The sequence below is a fragment of the Scophthalmus maximus genome, chromosome 1, assembly GCF_022379125.1.
Source record: "Scophthalmus maximus strain ysfricsl-2021 chromosome 1, ASM2237912v1, whole genome shotgun sequence".
Classification (NCBI taxonomy): domain Eukaryota; kingdom Metazoa; phylum Chordata; class Actinopteri; order Pleuronectiformes; family Scophthalmidae; genus Scophthalmus; species Scophthalmus maximus.
Window position 1 is genome coordinate 26,382,501 of NC_061515.1, and position 17,505 is coordinate 26,400,005.

General features: G+C 42.9%; 1 protein-coding gene across 4 annotated transcripts in view; it reads right to left on the reverse strand.

Annotated features, from left to right (window-relative positions):
• Positions 1 to 1,271: 1,271 nt before the first annotated feature.
• The window catches only part of lrch4 (leucine-rich repeats and calponin homology (CH) domain containing 4), a 46,661-nt gene continuing 30,427 nt past the window's right edge, over positions 1,272 to 17,505 (reverse strand). For 2 of the 4 annotated variants that reach the window (XM_035637111.2, XM_035637092.2), the window contains exons 10-18: positions 15,991 to 16,146; positions 15,572 to 15,640; positions 15,346 to 15,400; positions 15,207 to 15,270; positions 13,913 to 14,014; positions 13,732 to 13,829; positions 12,589 to 12,726; positions 10,840 to 10,917; positions 2,531 to 10,406 (exon numbers count right to left, since the gene is read on the reverse strand). In XM_035637111.2, the coding sequence (XP_035493004.1) occupies positions 10,161 to 10,406; positions 10,840 to 10,917; positions 12,589 to 12,726; positions 13,732 to 13,829; positions 13,913 to 14,014; positions 15,207 to 15,270; positions 15,346 to 15,400; positions 15,572 to 15,640; positions 15,991 to 16,146 (1,006 nt within the window). In that variant the 3' untranslated portion in view covers positions 2,531 to 10,160. Of the gene's footprint in view, positions 1,603 to 2,530; positions 10,407 to 10,839; positions 10,918 to 12,588; positions 12,727 to 13,731; positions 13,830 to 13,912; positions 14,015 to 15,206; positions 15,271 to 15,345; positions 15,401 to 15,571; positions 15,641 to 15,990; positions 16,147 to 17,505 lie in introns of those variants that run through there. The other 2 variants (XM_035637120.2, XM_035637102.2) reach the window with 2 other exon arrangements.

Consider the following 17,505-nt stretch of genomic DNA (forward strand, 5'->3'; position numbering starts at 1 on the left):
AGGCTCGACACCCGTTGGGGGGGAATCATGCGCATCTTCAGTCACATCCCTTCAAATGTCAGGCCGCGTCGCCGCTCTCTGCCCAGTTGGCGGTGTAGGCCCTCGCGGGGCCCGCCCGCCTGCTCGGACGTGTGGGGAATCCGCCCGCCGCCATTTCCATACGCGAGGAAAAATGAGAACTCATCAGGTGCGCGTCTTGCGGAGACGTGGGCCGGTGGGCCGGCGGCGGACGGTCCGCCCAGAGCAGTGAAACTGATAGTCAGTGAGGCCACGCCGCTAATTGACTCGTGATTGAAGCCAGAGCTGATTAATAAAGTGAAGGCCGCCCTGCTCCTCTGCTCTCCGCCTCGATGGGGGGCGGGGCGTGTTCGAGAGCTCGCACGTGCTCATGCATGGACACAGGCGGCTGTCAACACGCGGACAGATGGGTGCTTGCGTCGAGCCGTACGCTGAGTAGCTCGGCGTTCGAGGGCCCACGCGTGACATCCTCCTTTACTTTGCTTTTCGTCGTTTTTTTCGCCTGCGAGCCTTTTCGCCGCCCCGCGGCACCAAGCGACCACAGCGGACAGCGTCTGTGCAGTTTAGATAGATGTGCCGCTGATAAAAGATTACTTGGCCGGATGCGGAGACGTCGGGCTTCCCAACTGGTGCTGCAGTCCCCTGCTGGCCCCCCGCAGAGTTTCACCCATTAATCACCAAGTGACACTTTAAAGAGTCCGTGCACCTGGACTACAGAAGGACGTGCACTTTAGGTGCAGTATGTCCACGCAGATTTTGTCCGTCTCGGTATTTAGATACATTGTCTTGACATTTTTAACATTTCTTCTTCCGAAAGCAGCAGGTTATCTATTGACAGTTAAATACTACTGTTTTTAAAGATCTTACAATAGAATTATTTAGCTCTTTTGCCACTTATAATCCTAAATATCTTTTATCCTTTGATATTCTCAACGAGCACTCCCTCCAATCTACAAAAAGATATGTATTCAAGTCCTACTAATAAAACGAAAGTATCGAATGTAACTAGAGTTCTATGAATCCCTAATGATGGCTGCCTGCGTTCGTCACTCCGTTCACTGAGGCAAGGAATTTGCGTTTGTTTGTGAGCAAACCAAGTATTATATTTTTCCGGCGGTCCGACTTTGAAGAGCACAGTGGAGAACTACAACCACAGATGACCTTTTATACAATTCCGTCGGGCGTTTTGTTTCACTTCCAACCAATCTCGATCCTTTTCTGCAAGTTACGACAAAGGACGCAAGAAGCCTCGAGTCATTTACAATTTTATTTCAACCGTAGCCATGTATTTGCTCCGAGGAGGATGGACACAGCATGTCTAACCGCAAAAGTCAAGGGAATAATTCAAATATGAAGCATATTGAAAAAAACAAACACTGGTCCTGAGTTGCATCTCTCTGGTGCGATGCTGCGGACGGGGCAGCTGCGTGTTTACTGGCCTTGTGCCGAGCCATGAGCCCCAGATGTTTCCTGCTTCGGGGCCCTCTGGGAGCCGTCGGCCGGGCTGACCAGCAGCTGGATGGTCTGGGCCAGCCGACTCAGCCCCTGGTCTTCCATGATGAGCTGAGGCGAACACAAGGAGTCCTGGGGGAGGGCACAGAGGAGGAGTGAGCAGATGCAGGTAATGTGTGTTTCACTTAATAATAATAATAATAATAATAATAATAATGATAGCCAACAAGCTAGACTTTGCTTTTTGTCCCTATGTGTCAGTTAGGTCTTTTAACATGCCACCCTCAGCCCTCATTGATGTCTTAAAGGGACAGTTCAGTGATTTTGAAGTGGGGTTGTATGAGTTACTTATGCATAGTTAATGTGTCACCTTATGGAGATGGTGATCAGCGATGTCATGTAACGGAGTTTGGAGGAGAAGGGGAAGGAGGGGAGGAGAAGTGGAGGCAGCGTAAGTCTCAGTCCCACTGTTGCAGAGGGGACGACCGCAGAACGTCTTTTTCGACGTCTTGATCACCGTCTCCATAAGGTCACATATTGACTGTGCATACGTAACTCATACAACCCCACTTCAATTACACTGAACTATCCCTTTAAGACATTGCAACACACATTGCATCTTTTCCCTGTGGCCTCTGGATGGGCTGAGCCAGGGAGTAAACTTAATAGAACTGCCTTTTTTTTTTCCTAGTGTGAGTCCAGTCTACTATAATAGTTCCGGTGCATAATTCCAATTTTGTTGTTCTTACATTTCTGTTTGTGTTTGGATTAAGGGTTTGGGCTAATCCAATAACAGGCCCCCGTGTTTGTAGACAGGACACTGTTAAGTTGTCAGCAAGCCATGCTGCTTAAGAGAGAAGAAAGCCTTGAAGATGCACAGAGTATTACCCACGGACAATCTCATTTCATCAATTCGCCGTTTGCGGTTGATCGAGATAAAAAAGCACAATTTGAAACGATCTCTGGAAACGCTTGCGAATCCGAGCTGTGAGTGAAATGATCCACTTGTCACAGTGGCGTAGGAAAAAGGAGAAGAGCGCCACTCACATCTGACCAATTCATATTGAAAATACGTCGGATTCAGTTTCTTTTGAATCCTTTTTTTAAGTTCGCCAACGTTTGAAAAAGTAAAAACTAAATTGCATCAATTAGCATTTTCTTTAGCTGCTTTCCCTAAATCCCATTTACAAACCTGGGGACTGTAGTGTAAAACAGCATATCTTGTTTAAAATTCTTTAATTAACTAATTTGGGGGATTTTTTTTTTCAAAAATTGTTTATTTATATTATTTATTAGGTAATATCAGCTGAGACATTATCAGATTTGGCCTTGCTAAATCCAGTACTGGTCATTCTACAGTAAACACTTTTATTCTTGTGATGCAACGTTTCAGGACCACATCTTGGAATATCTTGATTCAGCTGAATGTGCACTTGTGCGGATTGGGCTTGTTGCCTACTTCCTGTTTGACTGACGCTCGTTGCTCGGACAACAAACTTGGATCCGCCGCTGAAGGGACAGAAGCATCCGACCGGGCCTGCGGCAAGTCAAACTAACACCGCAGGCTCACAGGCCTGCAGATGGTTCGACAAAACACAACTTACAGCTGACTCTGATCAGGGTCTGGGTTCGCAGAAAAAATGTGATCAGCGACAGAATAATAAAGCATGTGGATGAGATATGAGTGGATATGACGGGTGAGCAGTAACTTGGATGGACTTAGTGGTTTTAACCACTTTTAGCAAATCAATTGGCAATTATGTTTAGCCTACAGTCTTCATTCTTTTTAATTGGGCATGTTGGCCTTGGAAAGTTGCAGCCGAGCCGGGAAGGGGGGGGGGGGGGGGGGGGGGGGGGGGGGTTGCAGATATTTGATCACAAAGCAAAAGCACTGGACAGGGTGACGCTTTGACCCGAGGGTGGCGCGAGATGAGAAGTCCGGATCGGTCCATTCAGTGGGTGCCGAGACGACGGGGTCGTGGAGGGTCAGTGACTCACTACACGTGGTGGCACTGGGGCGAGTTGGCCGACCACCAGGTCGCCTGCACACATTTCATGGCAACGCGTCCGCCGCCGTCGCTCCATCCACAGTCCGGGCCCGTCTCACTGCAATCTGCCGGCGCATCCTTACGAGGTGAATGACGTGGCTCTGTAACTGATGAACTAGTTTGACCTAATATGGGGATGTGGCAGTTTCATGTGCACTGTTAAAAAAAAGCAAAAAAAGAAGCCTGATGCTGTACATAGATTATCGCTCGACGTTTCTCCCGGGAAAAGAGAAGACAGAAACACATATAAAGGTAAACGCCCCAAAGAGATTGACCTGGCCTTGTGTAATGCCATGACGTGGATAGTGCATCGTCATAGCTCAGACTTAGATGGTTTCCAAGCAAATAAATTGGTATTGGTTAACCTTGAGAATTGAATGTCTGTGCTTTTTTTTCTTCAAATCTTGCTGAAGGATTTTTTGTTTTCATGCTTTTTTTTTTTTTTTTACTGCTTTTACAGCAATAATTCAAGGGTTTATTATTCTATCCTGAAAGTTGTTGCATCAGATCTCAGCATTCAAGTATGAATCTAAATTGGTTTGCCCCCCCTGCACTGCCTGATGTCTGCTGCACTGGTTCTGAGGCTTGTTTCATTTCAGATGGAACCTGCGAGAGGAACTCGCTCCCCCACAAAGAAATTGACATGTCCCAGTAAAGGCCCACTAGGAATTTCAAAAAGACTCAATCTTCATAATCAGCGCCACCGACTCTGTCGCGATGAGCTGATCAACTGTTGAACCTGAGGTCTGATGACACCCATGAGAACCCAGAGCCTGTGGGGCCCCACGGGCGTGTCTGGGCAGCAGGCCGGCCGCACGCGGAGGTGATGCGGCGAGGGGGAGACCGAGGGGGAAGGCAGCAGCGCAGGTGCCATACCAACCTACAGGCCGATGCGGCCTCGTCTCTGACCGAGACTCAACACACGCACTACGCTCCGGCTCGGGCCGGCTGGCATTCGTGAGGCAAACCTCCTGCAGAGCACAGAGGGGCCTCGGACGGGGTTAAAGCACAGGGCACAGTGGATTCACATCAGGACATCTGCAGGGGCTGCGCACACTCGCTCATTTAGTTTGAAGTGGTAGATGTGGAATCATCCGAGATTTTTTCCTTTGTCAACAAACGCCCATCTGAGAAGTTAACCAGACATACATCTGACATCTGCCAACCTCTAGAGGCTTTCGAACAACCCTTTAGACTTCGACTCACGAAGCTCGTCTTCGTGTGGGTCGTTCTCACCAACTGTAGTGAGTCGGTGTTCAAGCACAAGATTTCTTGTGCCGAGTTGGAAGAAACAACAAACCCCAGAGGTGAGATGTCGGCCTCACGAAGCACATACACCAGTTTTTGATCGAAGCCCTTGATGAACATTCTCTTTGCTCTTCGTGCTACAGTAAGAACAGAAAGGCCTATCTGTTCACCACCTCAGCTACGAATGGCTCTCACAAAGTATTTCAAACGTTAAAATTTGTTTGTGTTTTTTTTTGTACCAATTAGGATTTGAAACACGCCCGATATCATGAAACAGACATTTTCCCCCATTGCCCCTCGATCGGGGCAACAAAGACGCCGTGCTCGAAATTTGAACTTGGACGAGGAACACACATGTAAAGCTTTCAAATATATCGCTTCATTTCTGAAAAGGGATGAGTCGTTTCTTAATGCAGGAGGAGACTGTTGGAGACTATATTTAGTGGAGGATTAAACTACCTTATAATAATAATAATCTGTGCTAGAGGACACTGGCTCATTGTATTTGACCAAAGGAACAAAAATATAGAATATTTCCACATTTACAAAATTTAGATTTTTTTTGGGGGGGGGGGGCATATTAAAATGTTCAGCCAGCTGCAGATACCCTGATCACATTTAGTTTTTGGCCGATTAAGCAAAAGCAAGACAGCGGGCAAGCAGACAAACAGCACATGTCAAGGTTTCAGTTTTAATAATTTCTTTACAGCGGGAAGAAAAGAAAAACTTTACATATAGATTTATATAAACTCAACGAATGATTCTTAATTATACAAGAGTATCATAAATATAAAACACAGCAGTATTTCTGTTCCGCTAACATGTTTAAGAATATAGCTTGGTCTAAGCCAGTGAACGAATTACCGTGTGTTGCTTGTTCAGTTTCATTTATAAAATATACATTTCAATTGAAACAGTATAAATGTAATCTTAACAGCAGGCTAATAAAAAACTCCAGACATGGGAAGGGAGGTTTTTACAGTGGACATTCTAACCTCTAGACAGCAGAGATGTGGACATAAAATGGACGGCAGACAATAATAACCAGTGTGCTGTACAATGACTTGTTGAATAAGAGAGTATATTTCAATTTCAACAGAATGGCTGTTGTCAAATCTGGGGCCTCGACTTGTTTAACATTCAATGAAGACATTGTGAAATTAAGACGCGCAAATAAATTGTATGAAATATATAAAGGAACCAATTTGGAAAGTGATTTGAGAAATGATCAACTCATTAACATAAAATGTTAGTTCATTGTTATTTTCATGTCGTCACATTTCATAGGTTATTTTTATGTAATTGTCTTTTTATCGTCACATTTCATTTCTTTCATAAACAGTGACAGCATCACAGCCCTCTGACCTTTCACCCCGTCATGTAACCCTACACCTCTCTTAAAAAAAAAAACAGTGAACATTTTTTAGAACTTTGACTATTTGATTTGGCATATATATTTGTGTCCGGTAAAAACGCAAGGTTTTTGCCTACGCCTGCGGATTTAACTTATGAATCTTACAGCGTAGTTCCCTGTGTGCCACCTGCCAACTGGCAGTTTTGTATGTAAAAATACTATAATATTGTTTTTTTGACATATATTATGAATGACGATTACTAAGCAATTCACACAGGGAGATGGCTTTTTTTTCCATCAGGCCTTTTAGCTAGCAAGCTCAACAACTGCTCATAAATTAGTAAGTTAGCTCCTGTTAGCTGAATCAACCAACCAGCAGTTGTTGCTGTGTTGGTTTACTGCTCCAGATTTACCTCAACTGCATTTGGATTTAATTTTGTACAACACAAGAACGAAAAAGGGAGGTTCTCTCTGGACAACGAATGTTGAATCTTGCTCACAACCCTACTTAGCATTTGTAGTCCTATTAAACTAAATACAAGTTGAGACGTTAGTTACTCTGTGTACTGCGGTTATTTACTGCAACAGCCAGTTTGTTATTTCAGAATGAAAAGAAAGAGCTAACAGAACTACTATGGTGGCATTTGCTGGGCTTGCTTAAGAGAGGTGGCATTGAATCGGAGGCACACAAGGATAAAAAATAAATTGAACGAAACTCTGCATCGACCTGCTCGTTGTGATTCAGCCGTTTGGCGAGTCAGGTCATGGGCCGAGGGCCGATACCCTACAGAAACAGTGAACAAGTGGTCCAACCCAAGGAGGGTGAATCCACGGGCTGCTCAGTGGTGAGGGCCACCCGTCAGACACAGACAGCCTTTGAGGCGTTCGCTGCAAGTGCAGGGCAAGAGAGTCATTATAGGAAGTGAAAGAGCAGCCTGACGTGAACACCACTGACCCCGGCATTGCGTAAAGGAGTCAGCGGTTCGGGGAATGGTGGGGGTTGTTCACAGGAGAGAGAGAATCGGTCCGCATAAGAAAGAAATAACAGTTCAAATGTAATAACTCCTTATATCGTTTGATGAATTACTAATGAATGTATATATTTTACACAATGTATTATTGGGGCTCCACATTTTAAGACTGCTCTGGGCGTAGCAGCACTGGGATCAGCCTTCGCTGATTCAGGGACAAGTTCACCGTTTATTTTTGATATTATGACGTTCCTCTCTCACTCTCTCTCTCACAGCTACAAAAGAAAAGCATACCAATGTATAATTTAGATCATTTATTCATTTAATTTTCCCATGACATTCGATGGAATAGTTCCATATGAATAATTTATGTTGGTCACCCTACTTCGTTAGTTTAATGTCAGTCTATTTATGGGGCTCTGTTTAGACAATCTGGATTTCATTAAACATTTGAAGCCCACATCAGTCAAATGAACACAGTGATTAGATTACAATCTGTGTGATTGACATTGACCTGCTATGAGCAATAAGCCAGACACAGCGTGTGGCGAATCAGCGCAGATCATTTGATGCTCTGTGAAATGTGTAGCCTAAGGAATTAATTATTTACCAGTCCAACGAAGGGCAAAACTTTTAAACAATCAATGTCATTTTACCTCTGAATAATTGAATATTGATTACTTCTAATTGACCTGTTTGTGTGTGTGATTTATAACACACGCTGATTTCACAAAGCCTTAACAGGCTTTAAAAAAAACATTTGCGTACAGGCTGAACCAAATTAGTGACGCCTGTGCTTGTTCACCAAAAACACAAAACGCACCAATGAGAAAATACTAAAATAAAAAAGCAATAATTTAACATCTTGTTTACATTTATACAAACACAAAGTCAGCTAGTCAAAAGGACCAGTGACAACCCCAAAAAGAAGTTAACACGCACACACACAAACATCCTGTTGGGGTTTGTACCGTCTGTTCGAGCTGGGGGGTTGGTGAAGCGACATCGCCCCCTGCTGCTCACATTTAACATAGCAGAGACAGAAACAAGAGCAGTCTCTGCAAGTGGTCGGGGTTCATTCAAGAACAGGCACTGTATTATTCTTTGTCTCACTGTCACGTTGTTGTGAGAACAATAACATCGCTTAACATCCAGGGCCCATAGCAACTAACTTGCATCTGCCTCAAGGCTTAAAAAAAATTCACATTCACAATTCACTCTCTGGTCACCGCGACAGCTTCTCTCTCAGGATGAGTTATGTGCCTACAGACCATAGACTGTATATAAACAGCTACAGACATGCGGACTGGAGTTTAAGCTGTGACCTCTCCCAGAGAGAAATGCTCTGGAGGCAGAAGAAATCTCAGTGGTTCACTTATAACTTGACGGGCAGAGCTTAACAACAACAGTTTCTTTCTGGTTGAGTGATGAGAATATTTAAACATTTATCCAACCACCCAGTTTTCTTGGATATCCAGTCAGTCGTCAGCATTTTGTAATTCTGACTAGAAACAGCAGCATTTAGATAAGCTGCTTAAGCATCCTGCAGACCACGACGATTTATCACTGCTTCCTAATTCTGTTCTATACACCGGTCGGACTGCTCGTGTTTGTTTAATGACACTGCCACAAGCCCAGAACTCGACAATTACTTTGGTAAGTACTATGTTATCTAATCTGATAGTATACACTTTGAAAGTCAAACCCAAGTTTTAACACAACTTTTGGTTTGAGTTGTAGTCTGGTATAAGGGGTTTCTCATTCTCAGTGTAAATGTGTCTTAAACCTGCACCAGTCAATATTCTTTAATTTAAAAATGGATTAAATGTTTGTGTGGAATATGAAAAGTGCCACTCATGACCGACCCACAAAGAATTAGCTTGCTGTTTTTGTTTCATGGCCCACTGACATCACTGTTCTGGTTGTTTCAAGGCTCTCTCTCATGTTTGCAGTGAACGTTACACGTCCACTTTCATCAGTTTGACACAAATACAACTCCAAATGAATACTAATGTTTCTCTGTGTAAGTGAGCTATGCGTTCAGTTGTGTTTGATGGCTACAGGCATGTTGTATCCTGTACGTGTTGGCAGTCGGTTGTTTGCTATCCATCCTGAGATGATTTCATCACAAGTGGACAGCTTGTGATGGCAAAGTTCAGGTGTAAACGCACCCAGGATCCATTTGAGATCTGATCACTCAGACTCACGTGTCCACATTCTTTAAGCAGTGTGAACATGGGTGTGTGCTCGACCGTCTACTCAGCTGACGTCCTCTGACCAACTACAGAAACCAAAAGTATTTTTGCACGTCTCAGCGTTTCACATGCGCCAATATATTTGAGGCTAACGCCACAATCGAAATGGATGTTAACACCAGGTCTGAACAGGTCCAAAGTAAAGGGCTTGTGCTTGTTGCGGCTTTGTGTGCTCTGCTCTCAAGAAACTTCTTTGAGTGTCTCAATGCTTTGTTGCTTTACATCGTGCAGAATCAAAAAGCTGTGAAGGAAGATATTCCAGTTTAGACTAGGAATAATTTGTAAAGTGTAAATGCTGTTGACTGAGGGTGTGCGTCCTTTGCTCTGCCCCAGTCATGTCCCAACCAGAGAGATTGATTTTTGCCTCTGAGCACCTGACAGTTAACCATGTTACTGAGTGAAGGCTAAACTAAGCTAAGGCATTTTACTGTTCATCTGCTCTCAGGCAGCATTTGTCCATCACTTTAGTGCTTTCCATTCGTGTCAACGTAAAAATGAAGTCTGAGTAGTGTATTCTGTTAAAGGTGCTCGACTGCCCGCTCTATAAGGCTCCAACATTCAACACACACTCTCAGGTCTCTTGACATCTGCTCTACAGTCACACAGAGTATGCATATTACACACACACACGCACACACACACACACACGCACACTCACACACAGTCTGAGATGACAGCTGTGAGAGCAGCTGTGTGTTGGCCTCAGACTTTACAAAACTTCGACTGCGGTACATGTTTCTGTTTGTGTTTGTAGAGCAGTTCAACATGTGACTGTGTAAGTACTTTGTGTTGTGTGTGTGTGTGTGTGTCTCCTCTAGGTGAGCAGGTAGCAGTAGAGGAAGTAGAGCATGGCCATGGCCGCACAGTAGAAGAGCAGGAAATCTGTGGACAGCAGCGAGGACGAGGAGGAGGTGGACGACGATGAAGTCGAAGGTGAGGAGTGGCAAGGGGAGTGGTCCTCCGCCATTCCACCCCCCTTCGTGGCCAGCAGGGCCGCCACACAGCGCAGCACAGCGGGCAGCTTACACAGAAGCACATCAGAGCTCACACACACGTCAGTCTGGACAGGACGGACACACACACACACACACACACACACACACACACACACACACACACACACACACACACACACACACACACACACACACACACACACACACACACACACACACACACACACACACACACACACACACACACACACACACACACACACACACGGAGGAAAATACATGTTGTTAAAACTGAGGAGACGAGAAAGGGACAAAACAGAGTTTAGAATTACACAAAGCAGAGTGAGGGTTGGACTGAAATCTGAACCTTTCAGTCCAACCCTGACAGGACAATGGAGCAAAACAACTGAGCTTAAAGCACATTGGAAATTGGAATACTTTTTTATACTTTGCATTGCAACATCAGAGTACGCAAAACATCCATGAGTTGTAATGAAAGGGTGAGAAAGTGAAAACAACCATTGTGTGTGGATTTACCTCGGGGACTCCCAGCTTGCGACAAGCAGCAATGAAGTTTTCCACGTTGAGTCGACACTTTGCTGAACTCAGTTTTGGCTGAAAACAAAAGCAACGCACAACCACATTTATGTAAAAAATAAAATTTATGCAAAATGACTAATTTGCTTTGAAAAAGCCTTTTTTTGGGGTAACCCTTTATTTGTTTTCATTAACCCTTTATTTGAGTTTATCAAATCCAACCGTTTGAAAGTAGACTATGTTTACTTGGTAAGAAAATACTCGGTATTAACACGGAAATATGCATGGCTTTATTTTACAGTCCATGTACATGTTCAGTACACGGAACTTAATAATTAAGTTCTGGGAAAGAACTAGACACTTTGACAGTTCATTAAGTACCCATGACAGATCATCAAGCCAGAAGGGAATACTTTTTATACCATTAACTTGGCAGTTAATGGTATAAAAAGGTAAGTAACTGGAAGTCACCAATGTATTGTATGTACTTACTATATAATAACTTAGTACTTACAGCTTTCCTTCTGGTACTTTGTTAATATATATATTGTAATACCATCTACTTTCCTCGTAGGGTTTCCATGTACTTAATAGGTAATAATTTAGAACTTACATCCATTTCCTATGGGTACTTTCTTAGTACCTAGATTGTATTACTAGTTTCCTCGTAGGTTTTCATGTACTTACTATCGTTTCCGTATCGGTACTTTTTTAATACATAGATTGTATTACCATATACTTTCCTAGTCATTTACATGTACTTAATAGGTAATAACTTAGTATTTCCCATAAGTTATTTTTGGTACTTTCCTCGTAACTATATATTGTTACCATCTAGTTTCTTAGTAAATACCATGTAATTAGCTGACTGTAAAATAAAGGGTTACCTTTTTTTTTTCATTAGTAAGGATCAGGATGGTGTAAATTTTAAAATCTCATCTGCAGAGACCATCAGGCCCCTTCAGTCCAAATGTCTCTTCTCTTATATTTCATCACTTCAGAAAACCGGGGCACCATGTTTTGTGATCTGCTTCTGTAAATTTAACTTGATGCACACTACAACCTCAACCTGTTGTCTTTGTTAAATTCAGTATCATGTCTGAAGAAAATGTAAAGAAATTGGTCACTGTTAGCTGCCCTGATTGAGAGCAAGTGGAACAGGAGCACAAGCAGTGTTGAGATGTTAATGAGTGAAATGCTTGAGTGAAACTGTAGCACAAGTACAGAAGACAAGTTGACCGTCAGTTGCACAGTAGAGCTGTCTCAGCTCTGCTAACATTAGCAACCATAAGCTGCTGGTCACACCAGAGTGAATTAATCTGGATCAGTCTGGTCTTCTTTATGTCAAGTGGGTTGGGTTTTAAACATAAACTCTAAGCTAGCATGGCGAGTGGGCTCCCAGCAACATACCACAGACTTGCAAATTACGCAGCATTTTATCAAACATCTTATTGTCGTTACACTCACGACAGCTCCTCTAACACTGGCCAGACATTGGGAAACATTGTGAGTTCACGAGTTCCACCGGATTGAATCAAAGTGGTGGGTCAATTCACGACCAGATCCTTCCACATAAAAAAGAAGTCTGACTGTGCTGTAACACTCAGAGAGTAGAGTAAGAGGGAGAATGTGTTATTTAGTCTCTTCTAATAATTTTCCTAAAACTATCACGTGTATTTTTTGTTTTCTAGAGAGGAAACAACCGATCATTTCTGGGCAGAGCCGTAAAGATGAGTTCATCACACTCACCACGGCTGGGGAGGGAATGTGGATGATTGAAACGGAGCGCGGTCGAATCTGGTTGACCAGCTGGCAGAGGACGGTGCCGTTGTATAAGGCCTCACCCAGATCCTCAGGCAGAGTGATCTTCAGCCGAGACTCCAGAGTCTGAGGAGGGAGGCAGAGAGAGTCACTACCTGTACTTCCTGCCGACTACACAGCATTTACAGCCCAATCAAAGGGGGAAAGTAAGTGCTTATCAAAAAGCAATAAATACATTTATGGCTTCTAGTACAATCTCATCAGAATCACAAAAGGTTAAGATCTGCCATCAAACAACCAATGTGGTACCGACACATTCTACCAATGAATAGCATCAGAAGGCGGAAGCTTACCCAGCAAATAATGTAAATAATGTCCGAATCAGACAATGCTGACTTCTTTATTTGTAATAATGCCATTTCATAATGTCTACATCCTGATGTCATTTATACCATTTGATGACAAATGATTGGTTAAATAAGCTGTAGATCATGTCTCTAATCTTATTTGTTGCATGAGTTAATACACGACTACACTATATGACGTCATCTTCTGACTTTATAGTGGCATCATGATGACATCATTCCAACCATATGATTATGCTGTAAATTATGTTTCTATCTATATGAGCTTTAGGTCCTGTCTGTAGACACAAATTATGGAATATCTTATACCTTTACGGAAATATGCATGATGTCATTTTCTGACTTCTCTGTGACCTATTCATGACTTGATGATCATATTATAGGAATCCTTTTCTGATCAATCAAATCTTTAGATAGTCTCTATGATTTTTGCAGAGATATCTTTGAAAATATGTTTTCAGGGCCATATTTTTGTCTACCTCATCTGTAGATACCCTCCCAAGTAATATTCCCATCATGTAGATAGATAGATAGATAGATAGATAAATACTTTATTCATCCCAAGCTGGGAAATTCTGGTGTAGCAGCAGCACGTTTCACACAGCACACACTAAAAATGTACTAATACACACACCGTCAGGGGTGCAATTGTATCCTGCTTGCTCGGCCACACCGAGGCAAAGGGTAATAAATATGATTAACTACTTATTATCCAATGATAAGACCCATATCCATATTCAATTTGACAAAAAAAAAAGTGTGTTACCTTGCGTAGTTGGGTGATGTCTAGCCTCTCGTCTGTGGGAGAACGCAGCGTCGTGCGAGACTCACTTCTGCCAGACTCGCCGAGAGTAAAGATGGCGCCTGACAACCAGACGGTAAACAGTGCTGAAACGTTGCCAAGGCAGTGATCGGCTAGGTGTGTGTATGTGTTGTGTTGTTCCTACCTGTGGGTTTGACATTGTTCCGGGAGGAGGAGCGGAACAGGAAGCTGTTGGGTTTCTGGGCCTGACCGGGTGGAGGGGACGTCTTCGTGGAGGACGGGACATCTGACACAAACATTCATGTCAAGATTACCAATATGTGAGGCCAGATACACTCACAAAGCACATATCTGCAAACCATGGTATTTCTATATCACAACCAGACAGGAGGAGGTGACATTCATTTTATTTCCAAGCTCAAGAAAACACTCTCAAGATGGAAGACAAATACACAGAGTGGTATGTAAGACTGGGCAGTATACAATACCTCAGCATTTTAGGTTCAGATAGCAACATGACTTTGACAAAAAAAATTAATAAAATTAAATCTAAACTCAAGGTCCACTTACTACAGTAAATTTCGTGGAGCTTTCACAGACCTCCTCAAAGGAAGCGTGTTCAAAATCTTCAGAAAAGTTAGTAAGTGGAGACTGTGAACAAGGAGGTTTTATGTCAAACTAAGCCATTTTCCAAGGTGAAGAACAAATTCTCACAAACAACCAACAGAGCCTCAACTTCTCAAATTAACAAACTCTGACCAAAACCACAGTTTTTGACCAAGAATGTGACCAAACATTTGATGCCATGTTCCATATTTCCTTCATAAATTTGTAAACAATTTGGTTGCTTCCCAAAAAAACCCACCAACAAACTAGTAGTAAGTTTAAAATAAGTTCTTATTATTCACGTAACTGGGAAAAAGGAAGAATGCCACTGGTTCATAATTTCACCTTTACATTTTTCACATGGGGACACCTACAGAGAATAAACTGATGTACAGTTTTCATCAATGATGTAACTTAACAGATAAGGAATATTTAAAAAAATATCAACAGTTTGACATTTATTCTCTGTCACAGTAATCAGCCAAGGTATGACAGCAAACTGCAATCACCATCTTTAGCCTTTGAGGAGTCTGTGACTAACATTTGGCATTCTGTGTAATTGTGTCGAGAAAAAAAAAGATAGGTACGGGATGGGGGGGTCCATGTCTGTATCATTTCATTCCATGTGACCAGTGTGGCCATTTTCAAACAGACATCAATACACTTGCTTTATACAGCTAAGTTCATTTGAAGCATCCTGAGGCTTTTAAGTGAGTTAAATAGACTGTGTTGCTGAATTAGTACTGGAGCCATATTAGAGTTGTCCCCCTTTTATTGTCACCATGACACAAGGATTTATTAGTTTAGTATTTCATTACTGATCATTCTTTCATAAAGCTGTGGTTTGAGTGTGTGTGTGTGTTGTACAGTACCTGTTCTACTGTAGGAGTGTTGTAGAAGTACTGAGGGAGACACTGTGCCCATCTGTTCAGCGCTCTAAAAAGAGATAAGTGAGATTTACAACAGAGGAGACGGCTGTATTCACTTGAGGGAATGAAGGACGCTACTCACAGCACATCTCTGCCGCAGGCCTGACAGGGAGCTGCTGTTCTCTGGAGATGCACCACTAGGGGGAGACACACACTGAGTTTACACACCACAGAAACTCGCTTTGGCTTTTTCGTCATTTGAATCAGAGACAGAGTCGAACTAAGGAAAATGGATGAGACGACTGTAACTGAGACAGTCACTCAGTGTCTCATGATCTGTCTCCATCTGCTCTACAGGCTTTACTTACGCTGAGCTACTTCCTGCCTGCGGTGCTGTGGCCACATGACTTCCTGTTTTGGTCGACGACTTCAGCAAACTGCAAAATTAGAGTTTTGGACATGGAGAGCGTATAATTAGATATGAGAGGGGCAGTAGGGAGTGGCCTCTGACAGAGAGCTACTCCTAATGTGATGAGCACAAACTGCTGCACACAAAAACTTCTCCAAGCTGCAAAAGTTTGCAGAGTCACATTCATGTTGCTCATGTCATGTGATGTGTGTGCCTAATCCATTCACATGCCTCAAGCCTCTTCGGACACTTCCGCCTTTGCCTGCAGTAATGCTTTGTGTCCCTTGTGACATCAAACATTCGGCCTTACAGTTAAAAAAATGTCACTTTACAAATATCGACATTCATTAATCACGGTGACTGAGTGTTAGGGTTGACCTGGCCTTCTCCCTCTGCTGCTGCTGCAGCCGCTCTCTCTCCTGCCAGATGAACAGGGTGCCCGGCCTCCTCCGCTCCTCCAAGGTGGGGCTGGAGGGGGACAAGGGAGACGAGGAGGCTGACGACTGGGGGCCCACCTCCACGTGGAGGCTGGACCTGCAGAGTAGACACAAAGAGAGAGAGAGAGAGAACACCAGTGAGGCAAATAAGACAAACGTTTTTGAATCTCAATATCTCTAAAGATTGGTGCATTTAAAATAATAATAATAACAACACACCCACACACCATTTTCTAACAACTGTGAATGGCTAGATAACTCCATAGTTAGTCTAAGGAAGTATTTTAGATATTATCAGTAGAGTTGACACTTAAAAACTGAGCGATTGTTCAAAAGTGGGGACAAAGAGCTGAATTGTATCTGGAATAACTTTGTAAAAAGTAACTGCTTTTTTTAACGTCAGCCTCGAGCCCCCATAAATGGACGGAACTTCAAGTCTACATCCTAGTGTAGGATCGATGTGCTGGGCTGTATTCAAATGAATGGTTCTGGTTCTCAATCATTCCAATATTTTTTTAAGTGACAGCTCTCATGTCTCAAATCATCTGGTGAGATTTTCCAGATCTTAGCCCAAAGCTGAAAAAAAAAGAGACTTAAATCCAGAAGAACCAAATCTATGATATCTGATGATTCACTATGCTGAACATTATAATAGTTCAAGTAATTGGCCTTCTCCAGCGAAAGTCACCTGCAGTAATTGAGCCGTGGCAGGAAAGAGCTGTTCCCGTTTATTCAAAATTTGGTGAAGCTTGAATCAGTACGCACAAACCTCAACTGGAGAATCAGCTGTAATCGGTGGTGCTGATCAATGACGTCACATACATTGATGAGTCCCAACCCCCAGTGCTACAGAGCACTGTTTGCTTGTTTATTACATGGTTTCGCCCCAAGGTGCATTTATTTGTTTGTTTGTTTGTCATCAGGATTACACAAAAAACACTGAGCAGATTTCCATGAAACCTGGTGGAAGAATGGGACATGGTCCAAGAAAGAACCATCCAATGTTGGTGGGGGATTTGGACACACACTTTTTTGACATTTTCCCAGATTTCCCAAAAAAATAATGCATGGAGTTTAATGAAAAAAAATCTGTCATGTTTGGGGGACTGGTGTCTATGAGTGTGTGCAATTTGGTGCAGCATGATTTGATTTAAAGAGACTTTTGGGTCTTGGCAGAGATAATTGACACCAAAATTCACCACAGCACACCTTCCAAGTTTGAAGTAGATCAGATGAACAGTTTTTGAGATAAACAAATTATTAGAATCAGACATACATGCAGAGATTCCACACATTAGAGTAAGATTAATCTGGTCACTGACGCACTAAAACATCTGTAAAAAAGTCCTGCGCCTGGCCATGTAGGCATTGATACACATGACCTACAGTATGTGTCCATCCAAATATACTTTGTACAACATTTTATGAAAATTCTACAGAGGTCCAAGCACTTTTA